The 12991-nt window shown below is 42.5% G+C and overlaps 1 protein-coding gene across 7 annotated transcripts in view; it reads right to left on the bottom strand.

Annotated features, from left to right (window-relative positions):
- The window catches only part of lrch2 (leucine-rich repeats and calponin homology (CH) domain containing 2), a 159172-nt gene that overhangs the window by 25544 nt on the left and 120637 nt on the right, over positions 1 to 12991 (bottom strand). For all 7 annotated transcript variants that reach the window (XR_013497658.1, XM_078211709.1, XM_078211711.1 and 4 more), the window contains 3 exons: positions 8036 to 8131; positions 6247 to 6316; positions 4626 to 4738 (listed from right to left, as the gene is read on the bottom strand). Coding sequence is in view for 6 of the 7 variants with exons in the window: in XM_078211709.1 (XP_078067835.1) it covers positions 4626 to 4738; positions 6247 to 6316; positions 8036 to 8131 (279 nt within the window). In the remaining variant the exon portion in view is untranslated. The remainder of the gene's footprint in view (positions 1 to 4625; positions 4739 to 6246; positions 6317 to 8035; positions 8132 to 12991) is intronic.

Here is a 12991-nt window from a genome sequence, read left to right as displayed (position 1 = left end):
ACAATAGTGACTGTTAAGGGGCGTCTTGACAAATCCATAAATAGGATGGGAATGGAGGGATTTAAGAACATAAGAAATAGGAGCAGGAGTAGGCCATCTAGCCCCTCGAGCCTGCCCCGCCATTCAATAAGATCATGGCTGATCTGAAGTGGATCAGTTCCACTTACCCGCCTGATTTGGTCCCCGGAAGGGTAGGGGGTTTTAGTTCAGTCGGGTAGCATGGTCGGTGGAGGCTTGGAGGGCCGAAGGACCTGTTCCTGTGTTGTAATTTTCTTTCCATTTTTATATATGGAGTGTTGAATGGGGTATTGGTTTGAGGTGCTGAATCACCTACTCCCATTTCTATACATGAGCAGGGTAACAGGTTCCCAGGAGTTAATAAACTTTGATAATAAGTATTAAAAAAATCAGAGTGTAAACATTTCTAAGTATATTCAGTCCGCATTCGGATAAACGATACTTAAACCAATACCTTTCAATGTGTCACTACTTGTGCATTTGAAGGAACAGGTGTCAAATTGTCAAAACCATGTTAGGGAAGTGGAGCTGGAGTTGGATGAACTTAGGATCATTAGGGACGCAGAGGTGGCCATAGACAGAAGCTTTAGGAATACAGTTACTCCGAGGTATGAAAACAGATGGGTGACGGTGAGAGGGGCTGGGAGGAAGCAGAGCTTCGAAAGCTTGTGTGGCTTTTGCTACCAAATAAACCTGTTGGACTTTAACCTGGTGTTGTTAAACTTCTTACTGTGTTTACCCCAGTCCAACGCCGGCATCTCCACATCAGGAAGCAGTCCGTGCAGGGATCCCCGGTGGTCGTTCCCCTTAGCAACAAGTATTCCGCTTTGGATACGGTTGAGGGGGATGACATACCAGTGGTGAGCCGCAGTGAGAGGATCTCCAGCACTGTCCGTCTCTGTGGCTCGGGAGGGTAAGGGGCAGAGCGGGAGGGCAATAGTTATTGGGGACTCGTTAGTTAGAGGGATAGATAGGAGGTTCTGTGGCAGCAAAAGAGACTCACGGATGGTATGTTGCCTACCGGATGCCAAGGTCTGTGACGTCTCAGACCGTGTTTTCCGGATTCTGAAGGGGGAGGGGAAACAGTCACAAGTCATGGTACACATTGGTACCAATGACATAGGTAAGAGAAGGGACGGGGATTTAAAGCAGGAATTTCTGGAGCTGGGCTGGAAGCTGAGAGCCAAGACAAAACATGTGGTCATCTCTGGTACGTTGCCGGTGCCACGTGATAGCGAGTTGAGGAACAGGCAGAGTGCAGTTAAACATGTGGTTGCAGGGATGGTGTAGGAGGGAGGGTTTCAGATACGTGGATAATTGGAACACATTCTGGGGAAGGTGGGACCTGTACAAACAGGATGGGGTGCACCTGAACCAGAGGGGCACCAATATCCTAGGAGGGAAATTTGTTACGGCTCTTCAGGGGGGTTTAAACTAATTTGTCAGGGGAGTGGGAAAAGGAGTTGTAGTCCAGAAGTCAGTGAGGGTGGTGAGGTATTGGGGAAGGTATCAGGGTCAAGGGTGGGTACCGGTAGACAGGAAGGTGAGCTGAAGTGTGTCTACTTCAATGCAAGGAGCATCCGGAACAAGGTAGATGAACTTGGGGCGTGGATTGGTACTTGGGACTACGATGTTGTGGCCATTACGGAGACGTGGGTAGAACAAGGACAGGAATGGTTGTTGGACATTCCGGGGTATAGATGTTTCACTAAGTGTACGGAAGCTGGTAAAAGAGGTGGAGGAGTGGCATTGTTAATCAAGGATAGTTTAACGGCTGCGGAAAGACACTTCGAGGGGGATCTGCACACTGAGGTAATATGGGCTGAGGTTAGAAATAGGAAAGGAGCGGTCAAGTTGTTAGGAGTTTACTATAGGCCCCCAAATAGTAATAGAGATGTGGAGGAAGAAATTGCTAAGCAAATTATGGATATGTGTAGGGGTCACAGGGTAGTTGTCATGGGGGACTTTAACTTTCCAAATATTGATTGGAACCTTTGTAGGTCAAATAGTTCGGATGGGGCAGTTTTTGTGCAGGAGGGTTTCCTGACACAATATGTGGACAGGCCGACAAGAGGTGAGGCCACATTGGATTTGGTACTGGGAAATGAACCGGGCCAAGTGTTAGATTTGGTTGTGGGAGAGCACTTTGGAGATAGTGACCACAATTTGGTGTCTTTTGTTATTGCAATGGAGAGGGATAGGGTCGTACGGCAGGGCAAGGTTTACAATTGGGGGAGAGGTAATTATGATGCGATTAGGCAAGAATTAGGGGGCATAAGTTGGGAACAGAAACTGTCAGGGAAAGGAACTAATGAAAAGTGGAACTTTTTCAAGGAACAAATACTGGATGTCCTTGATAGGTATGTCCCTGTCAGGCAGGGAGGAAATGGCCGAGTGAGGGAACCATGGTTCACGAAAGAGGTGGAATGTCTTGTGAAAAGGAAGAGGGAAGCTTATGTAGGGATGAGGAAACAAGGTTCAGATGGCTCGATTGAGGGTTACAAGTTAGCAAGGAATGAGCTGAAAAAGGGGCTAAGGAGAGCTAGGAGGGGACACGAGAAGTCCTTGGTGGGTCGGATCATGGAAAACCCCAAGGCTTTTTACTCTTATGTGAGGAATAAAAGAATGACCAGGGTGAGGTTAGGGCCGGTCAAGGACAGTAGTGGGAACTTGTGTATGGAGTCAGTAGAGATAGGCGAGGTGATGAATGAATACTTTTCTTCAGTGTTCACCAAGGAGAGGGGCCATGTTTTTGAGGAAGAGAAGGTGTTACAGGCTAATAGGCTGGAGGAAATAGATGCTCGGAGGGAGGATGTACTGGCAGTTTTGAATAAACTGAAGGTCGATAAGTCCCCTGGGCCTGATTAAATATATCCTAGGATTCTTTGGGAGGCAAGGGATGAGATTGCAGAGCCTTTGGCTTTGATCTTTGGGTCCTCTCTGTCCACGGGGATGGTGCCAGAGGACTGGAGAATGGCGAATGTTGTTCCTCTGTTTAAGAAAGGGAATAGAAATGACCCTGGTAATTATAGACCGGTAAGTCTTACTTCGGTGGTTGGTAAATTGATGGAAAAGGTCCTTAGAGATGGGATTTACAACCATTTAAAAAGATGCGGATTAATCCGGGATAGTCAGCACGGATTCGTGAAGGGCAAGTCGTGCATCACAAATTTGATAGAATTTTTTGAGGAGGTAGCTAAGTGTGTTGATGAAGGTAGGGCAGTTGATGTCATATACATGGATTTTAGTAAGGCGTTTGATAAGGTCCCCCATGGTCGGCTTATGATGAAAGTGAGGAGGTGTGGGATAGAGGGAAAGTTGGCCGATTGGATAGGTAACTGGCTGTCTGATCGAAGACAGAGGGTGGTGGTCGATGGAAAATTTTCGGATTGGAGGCAGGTTGCTAGCGGAGTGCCGCAGGGATCAGTGCTTGGTCCTCTGCTCTTTGTGATTTTTATTAATGACTTAGAGGAGGGGGCTGAAGGGTGGATCAGTAAATTTGCTGATGACACCAAGATTGGTGGAGTAGTGGATGAGCTGGAGGGCTGTTGTAGGCTGCAAAGAGACATAGATAGGATGTAAAGCTGGGCTGAAAAATGACAAATGGAGTTTAACCCTGATAAATGTGAGGTGATTCATTTTGGTAGGACGAATTTAAATGTGGATTACAGGGTCAAAGGTAGGGTTCTGAAGACTGTGGAGGAACAGAGATATCTCGGGGTCCATATCCACAGATCTCTGAAGGTTGCCACTCAAGTGGATAGAGCTGTGAAGAAGGCCTATAGTGTGTTAGCTTTTATTAACAGGGGCTTGGAGTTTAAGAGCCGTGGGGTTATGCTGCAACTGTACAGGATCTTGGTGAGACCACATTTGGAATATTGTGTGCAGTTCTGGTCACGTCACTATAAGAAGGATGTGGAAGCGCTGGAAAGAGTGCAAAGGAGATTTACCAGGATGCTGCCTCGTTTGGAGGGTAGGTCTTATGAGGAAAGGTTGAGAGAGCTAGGGCTGTTCTCTCTGGAGCGGAGGAGGTTGAGGAGAGACTTAATAGAGATTTATAAAATGATGAAGGGGATAGATAGAGTGAACGTTCAAAGACTATTTCCTCGGGTGGATGGAGCTATTACAAGGGGGCATAACTATAGGGTTCATGGTGGGAGATATAGGAAGGATGTCCGAGGTAGGTTCTTTACGCAGAGAGTGTTTGGGGTGTGGAATGGACTGCCTGCAGTGATAGTGGAGTCAAACACTTTAGGAACATTTAAGCGGTTATTGGATAGGCACATGGAGCACACCAGGATGATAGGGAGTGGGATAGCTTGATCTTGGTTTCAGATAAAGCTCGGCTCAACATCGTGGGCCGAAGGGCCTGTTCTGTGCTGTACTGTTCTATGTTCTAAAGTGCAGACCAGCAATTGGAAGTATTTCACACCCATCTCATAGAGTTCAAAATTCTTTTTCAGGACAAATCCAAGAGAAAAACAACAATTAAATGGCTAATGCTTTTCCACATTTAAGTAAAAATATCACAAGTCCATTACTGCAGCACTGTACTGAATTTAAATGTTACTAGCAGCATTCCATAAAGATAGTTCCAAATTGTTCACCTGTTTAAGCTGCCTAATTTGTTCCAATTCTTCTCGTAGGTGTTCCATCTTTCTTCGAATAGTAAAACCTGGGTCCACTGCTCCAAATTCCTGACGAGGTGGGCGTGTAAATGCTGTGTAATTACAGTACAAACAAAAAAGTTAAACAACACTTGAAATCATGGAGACAGCCATGATACAGCTGTGGAGCTGTATCAGATGAGCCAGGTTGCAAACATTTAAAGTGAACCTCCAGCATTTTTTGGGAGCAAAGTTACCCCAACTGCATTGTATGCAGTAAAAGGACTAAGAAGAGTGGTTTCCAGTTTGAAGACATTTCATAGAACTTGTTGAATGCCATTCCGAATCAGAATGGATGAATGACGTATTAGAACAATAGGCCTTCTCAATTATGTAATCTCTCCCTCCTTAATGGAGCTGCTGCTGGCAGATACTTGTTGGAGAACTGTCTTGTGTGGCAGTTTATTTTCAAATTCTCTCTCAATTTGGGTTTACAAGTAACAATTTCATCAGGCTGCCACTGCTTAAATATGATAATGGCTCATAATTTGGTGATTAATTAACAGCAGAGCCAATGGAACTCCATTATTTACATGCAGATGCATGAAGTTGTCTGATATGCACTATTCTACTGTTAGCTTCGCATGGTCTTCCCAACATAAAAATGCATTGAACATATGAAATTCCTGGTAGATATAATCAAGCTCACCACCGAAAGTTATATCTTGTCCATTTCAAGTGCCTTTAATGATGAAATTCCTTCTTGGTCTTCTGTTGTCAATTTCACAATTGTGCAATTATAAATACTGTTTGCACTATTCACTCAGCTACCCAGATGACATATTCTCAGTTCACACATTAAACAACTTGCTATGCAAACTTAAAACACCAAAACATGCATGGGCAAGTTTAATTTATGACAAGATTCTGTTGCATGCCCTACATACATCTATCTAGTACCCAAAATAAAGTACCCAAGGAACTTAATGACACATGTAACATTGTGAAATGCTACATTCAATTACAGAATGTTTATTCTTTTTTAATTTTACATTAATATCGGCATCCATGTGTGTAAAATAATCTAAGTATACCTCAATGTCTGAATACAAGTTTGTTTCCTGATTCTGTGTACCTTGCCATTTGTATAAAAGTTAGACATCCTTCACCAAATTAATACAACCCAGAAGTTTTTGGATGGTAGCGAGTAGTAAAACTACTTTCAAAGTAAAACTATCTTTCTGTAATTAGCATAGGTTAAAGTTAGAGATCCTTGCTCTTATTAAAGAGATTTTCAGTTGTTCTGTACTTGGAGCTATTTCTTTGAAAGTGCATCTTTGTGTTACAATTAATTTGACCACAGCGATAAGTAGCAGACTTCGTTCATGTTTGCAATCTGTGCGAGGTCAGGTTAGATATGCAGCCTATTTATGCTAAATTGAAGCTTTGGATAACTATGCTTCACTTGAATCAAATTATACTGATAAACCAATTTAACAATGAAACAAATTTAGTTATAAACTAACATTGTGAAGATTTTACCAGCTAACTTGTGCGTAATGTGAAGAATAATTGCATGTGGAAAGGAGACAAATTCAAAGGAAATAACAGCACAATTTACCTGATCTAGGCTTGAGACCAAAAGGAACTGATGAGGGCGGAGTGGAGAAACCAACAGATCCACCATCCTCCTGTGATAGAATGCAATATTGTTTTTTTAAACTAGGGGACAAATCCTTTATTCATTTATTACTAACAAGAAAATTCCAAAACTGACAGAAAATTAAACTCCAACAATCCAAAGGGATTATTGTGATTTCTACTGGCATATCATTTATTTTTCAAATTTACACTACCTCATATCGATACTTATTCTTGTGCAATAATAAATGTCACCAGGCTGTTCAACATCATCCAATGTCTTTCTTGCCAAGATGATGAAATAGCAAATCAGGAGCAAGAACACCTGCTGATTTTCCTTCCCACAATCAGAGGTGCAGAGGGCCATTCTAATTTTCCCAACACCACTCCAATCAAGAAAGATAGCATGGTGTTAATGCTACTAGACTAGCAATCTAGAAGCCTGGACTTCTAGAACTTCTGGACAATCTAGAAGCTCCAGGGACATGAACTCAAATACCACCACAGCAGCTAGTGATGAATGTAAATTGGGAGACCTGTTCCACAAGTTAGTCAAGCATCAGCCTGACATGGTCGTACTCACGGATACACATTACAATCAATCAATGTTCCTAACTCGTCACCATACCTGGGTATGCCCTGTCCCACTGGAAGGACAGATTCAGCAGAGGGCAAAGTCTGGGAATTCTGGGATGAATATCTCACCTAATTTCCCATAGCTCATACACCAGCTACACGGCACAGGAGTGTGATGGAATATTTGCCACTTTCCTGAATGAGTACAGTTCCAACAACACAAGCTTAACACTATCCACCATCAGCACATCATGGCTGTTGTGTGCACATCTGCAAGATGTATTGCACCAACTTATCACAGCTCTGTTAACAGCAAAATATCTGCGCCTCTACCACCTAGAGGAGCAAGCAGCTGGAATGGGTGAGGACACATACCATCATCTCACGATCCCCTCTAAGTCAAGCACCATCCCGATTACTTTTACTGTCTGTAGGTCAAAATCCCAAACTCCCTGACTAAAGCACTGTGGCTGCATCTGCACTCCATGGACTGCAGTGGTTCAGCACAGCTCACCATGACCTTCTCAAAGGCAATTAGGAATGCGCAATAAATGCTGGCCTTACCAGGGATACCCACAAGCCATGAGTAAATTTAAAAAAGGCTTTAATCATCTAAGAGCATAGAGTGGGATTAAGTTTTATATTCTTATCTGTATGATTCAGCTCAGCTATCAGGGGGCTGATTACATTACATTTAAATTTGATTACAAGTGGGTTACAGCCAGTAGATGATTTGATGCATCACCCAGAATGGTAGACTGTAACCTTCTTGACTTGGCCCTGGTATTGTACCTCGCAGTGGAAATGAACAAATTAACATGTTGAGCAAATGATGCTGAGCTACTTTGATCTATCTAGTTATTAGTTACAGAGCAGCACTGTTCTGGAGGTGAACAAGTCATTTTCTCCAAGCAATACAATTTGAAAAGGAGTGAAGCCAAATAGATTTGGCATTATTTTGTTCCCTCCTAGTACATTTCCTGTTTGTATCTAATAGTAAAAAGCATGCAAGGCAAATATAATGAACTTCTCAACCATAAACTACTGCAAAGCAAATGACAAAAAAAAAATCTGAAGAGAGTTGTACATGGAATTGTACAGGATTGGTGAATTCACTCTGAGCTAAGTACCTTCGTGAAAGGGCGGTAAAGAGTTAGATAGGTAATGGTAACAAATAAATGCAGTAACAGTACCTCAAATGACACACTAGGTATGATCTGGACAGGAGGCAATGAAGATATGATCTGAACAGAAGATGGTGAAGGCACGAGAGTAGTTTCATTATCTGGCTGTAGGAGTGAAAATAGAAACGAAAACAGGATAAATTAAATGAAAATTTTCAAGGAAAAACGAGACAGGAAACTATAAGACATAGGAGCAGAATGAGGCCATTCGGCCCATCGATTCTGCTCCACCATTCAATCATGGCTGATATTTTTCTCATCCCCATTCTGCTGCCTTTTCCCCATAATCCCTGATCCCCTTATCAATCAAGAACCTATTATCTCTGTCTTAAAGACACCCAATGACCTGGCTTCCACAGCCTTCTGCGGCGAAGAGATCCATAGATTCACCACACTCTGGCTGAAGAAATTCCTCCTCCTTTCTGTTTTAAAGGATCGCCCCTTTAGCCTGAAGTTGTGCCCTCTGGTTCTAGTTTTTCCTACTAGTGGAAACTTCCTCTCCACGTCCACTCCATCCAGGCCTCGCAGTATCCTGTAAGTTTCAATAAGGTACCCCCTCATCCTTCTAAACTCTAACGAGTACAGACCCAGAGTTCTCAACCGTTACTCATACGACAAGCTCTTCATTTCAGGGATCATTCTTGTGAACCTCCTCTGGACTCTTTCCAAGGCCAGCACATCCTTCCTTAGATATGGGGCCCAAAACTGCTCACAATACTCCAAATGGGGTCTGACCACAGCCTTATACAGCCTCAGAAGTACATCCCTGCTCTTGTATTCTAGCCCTCTCCACATGAATACTAACATTGCATTTGCCTTCCTAACTGCTGACTGAACTTGCACGTTAACCTTAAGAGAATCTTAAACAATGACTCCCAAGTCCCTTTGTCTTTGATTTCCTAAGCATTTTCCCATTTAGAAAATAGTCTATGCCTCCATTCCTCGTTCCAAAGTGCATAACCTCACACTTTTCCACACTATATTCCATCTGCCACTTCTTTGCCCACTTTCCTAACCTGTCCAAGTCCTTCTGCAGCCCCCCGCTTCCTCAATACTACCTGTCCCTCTACATATCTTTGTATCATCTGCAAACTTAACAGCCTTCAGTTCCTTCCTCCAAATCGTTAATGTATATTGTGAAAAGTTGTGGTCCCAGCACTGAGCCCTGAGGCACACCACTAGTCACTGGCTGCCATCCTGAAAAAGACCCCTTTATCCTGCCTCTCTGCCAGTCAATCAATCCTTTATCCATGCCAGAATCTTACTCTTAACACCATGGGCTCTTATCTTATTTAACAGTCTCCTTTGCGGCACCATGTCAAAGGCCTTCTGGAAATCTAAATAAATCATGTCCTTTATCTAACTTCCTTGCTACCTCCTCAAAGAACTCTAACAGATTTATCAGACGTTATCTCCCTTTAACTGTGCTGACTCAGTCCTACTTGATCATGCACTTCCAAGTACTCTGTGATCTCATCTTTAATAATGGACTCTAAAATCTTGCCAATGACCGAAGTCAGGTTAACCGGCCTATAATTTCCCCGTCTGCTGCCTCCCTCCCTTCTTGAACAGCGGAGTTACATTTGCTATTTTCCAATCCTTTGGGACCCTCCCTGCCGCCAGTGATTCCTGAAAGATCACCATCAATGCCTCCACAATTTCCTCCGCTATCTCTTTTAGAACCCTGGGGTGTAGTCCACCCAGTCCAGGTGATTTATCCACCTTCAGACCTTTCAGTTTCCCCAGAACCTTCTCCTTAGTGATGGCCACTACACTCACCTGTGCCCCCTGACTCTCCTGGAGCTCTGGCATCCCATTGGGTCTTCCACCGTGAAGACTGATGCAAAGTAACTATTCAGTTCCTCTGCCATTGCTTTGTTTCCTATTATTACTTCTCCAGCGGTCCAATGGTTATTTTTGCCTCTCTCTTACCTTTTATATATTGAAAAAACCTCCTCCAATTTTTTTTATATTACTAGCTAACTTACACTCATTTTTCATCTTCTCCCCCCTTATTGCTTTTTTAATTGTCCTCTGCTCACTTTTAAAGGCTTCCCACGAATCCTTGCTACTTTGTATGCTTTTTCTTTTGCTTTTATGCTGTCCTTGACTTCCCTCGTCAGCCATGAGTGCCTCATCCTCCCCTTAGCATGTTTCCTCCTCCTTGGGATGAACTTCTGCTGTGCCTTCTGAATAACTCAAAACTTTCTGCCGTTGCTCTTCCACCGTCTTCCCTGCTAGGCTCCCTTTCCAATCAACTCTGGCCAACTCCTCACTCATGGCTTTGTAGTTACCTTTATTTAATTGTAATACCGTTACATCTGATTCCAGCTTCTCCCTCTCAAACTGCAGAGTAAATTCAATCATATTGTGGTCACTACTCCCTAAGAGTTCCTTCACCTTAAGTTCCCTAATCAAGTCTGCCTCATTCCACATCACCAAATCCAGAATTGCCTGTTCCCTAGTAGGCGCTGTCACAAGCTGCTCCAAAAAACCATCTCTTAGACATTCCCCAAATTCCTTTTCTTGGCATCCACTACCTACCTGATTTTCCCAGTCCACCTGCATATTGAAGTCCCCCTGATTATTGTAATATTGCCTTTTTTTATGCCTTTTCTGTCTCCTGATTTATTTTCTGCCCCACATCCTAACTACTGCTAGGGGGCTGTACATAACTCCCATCAGGATCTTTTTACCTTTGCGATTCCTCAACTCTACCCACAGAGATTCTATGCCTTCTGATCCTATATCACTTCTTGCTATCGGTCTAACTTTATTCCTTACTAACAATGCAACCCGCCCCTTTAAAACAGCTTTTTTTTCTCTCAAGATCTACTATTAACACCTTTCTTTGTATCAGAAGCTGCTATATATTGACAGCAGTGGGAGCAGGGAGAGAATGGTTAGGTGCACCTGGTTAAGTGCATTGACCCAAACAGGCGCCAGACTGTGGCGACTAGGAGAATTTCACTGCGACTTCATTGCAGTGTTAATGTAAGCCTTACCTGTGACTAATAAACAAATAAACTAAACTACTTTACTTAGAATGGAAAGAGGTGGAGGAGACAAATTTCCCAGAGGACACTATGCTTCCATTTCGTTTTGGGGAAAAGTAACACAAAAATGTTAGTGAAATGGGGCAGAGTCACTTTTCTTCTCATTATTTACAACAGCAGTATCAAGTAGTCCTACATTTTGAACACAAATAATTTATGCTAATTCTTGAACAAAATAAGATTTTCAATGCTAAAGTGCACACAGTACATTCTGCAATCAAATTCTGCAATTCATTAACTGTGCAGAGGCTTTCATTAGTTGACTATCTTGGTGACCAAATCTAGCTAATTAAATGCTTGAGAAGATTAATCTGTTTAATTACTTGATGTTCTATTTAGTAAGCTACCAAAAGTGCATGTATAGGTGTGTCATGCTGTGCAGCAATATGCACTTCAAACTTCATTTATGGTTCAATAGGATCTCTGTTCAGCTTGTCTCATACTAAGATATCTCACAGGACTGAAGAAATGGTTGCCCAAAGTCTGTATTTGTGCTGAAATGCACTAAAATACCTGCCAAGTGCATGCACAATTCTGATCAACTATTAAAACCGGTTAAATCTCCCCAGCCATAAGCCAAATAAAATGATGCCTTTTTCCTGGTTGAACCTGCAAGTCTTTCTAATAGATTATAATCTGAAAGAGAATATACTGCCTCAATTTCTATCCTGGCTTTCCACCACATTTCAGTTGAAAAGGAAACCTTGTAGTGCCTTTTCTCACAAGTTCATGGATATTTTAGAACCACAGAATCCTTGCAGTGCAGAAGGAGGCCATTCAGACCATGGAGTCTGTACCGACTCCCTGGTTGGTTCCACAATTGCTTCAAAAAAAAAACCCAACAAATCTGTAGGACATTCAATGAACTCTCCCTCAAGGCTACCCTTGCCCATTTGATTATTCCATTTGATTATTTAACACGCATGTTAAAATCACCCATGATTATTGCTGTACCTTTCTTGCAAGCCCTCAGTATTTCTTGGTTTATACTGTGTCCCACTGCAGAAATACTGTTGGGGACCTGTAGTTCACTCGCACCAGGGACATTTTCCCTTGCTACTATTTATTTCTACTCGGGCTAATTCCACGTCTTGGATTCCAGTGCCTAAATAATTTCTCACTACAGCACTGATCTCTTCTTTAACTAACAAAGCTACATCAGCTTCTTTTCCTTCCTGCCTATCCTTCTGAAATACTGGGTACCCTTGATTTACCCAAGCCCAGAATCAAACTTGGTGCTGTGAAGTAACAGTGCTAACCATTGTGCAATTGTGCCACTTTTTTTTTTACTGGTCAACCAGAGAGGCAAATGTACTAATGCAAGCATTAACAATTTGCCTGTAAACCCCTAGTCTATATATTAAAAACACACTCCTGTGCACTCAGGGTGCTGAAAAGTCAAGTCAGTTTAGAAGAGAGTTGAGGCAGAACTTGGCACAAATTCTCAAACGTGACTCAAATACTGGACAAAACAAGTGGTTCGGTTATTGTAAGGTTTTAGTTTAAGATCAAATGTCAATTTCATTTTCACAATTATTTTTGTTGCTGACATTCAGGATCACTTGGAAGACAAATATAACCAAGGGCACAATCTCAATATTGTTCTGCATGAAGTATCAGAGTTCAGAAACTCAACAGTGAGATCCTTTGGAGGCAAAATAGATGTACACTAGCCATCTGATAATTTCCACTGCACACTACATGGGTTACATGTGAAAACAGAGTAAAACATATATTTGCTCACTAAGAATCAGAGAACAAAGCACTGATCAGGCAGACGCAGTTGAGGCAGTTTCCTCAAGACGTTGCCAAATTAAATCCAGTGGCAATAAACTCCTCCATGGGCATAATTGGAACTGCATCTGCAAACGCTAAGTATTTCAGTGATCCAAGTTAATGTTAGAAATTC

Source organism: Mustelus asterias, chromosome 4 (assembly GCF_964213995.1).
Source record: "Mustelus asterias chromosome 4, sMusAst1.hap1.1, whole genome shotgun sequence".
NCBI lineage: Eukaryota > Metazoa > Chordata > Chondrichthyes > Carcharhiniformes > Triakidae > Mustelus > Mustelus asterias.
This window is presented reverse-complemented; position numbering and strand designations above follow the sequence as displayed.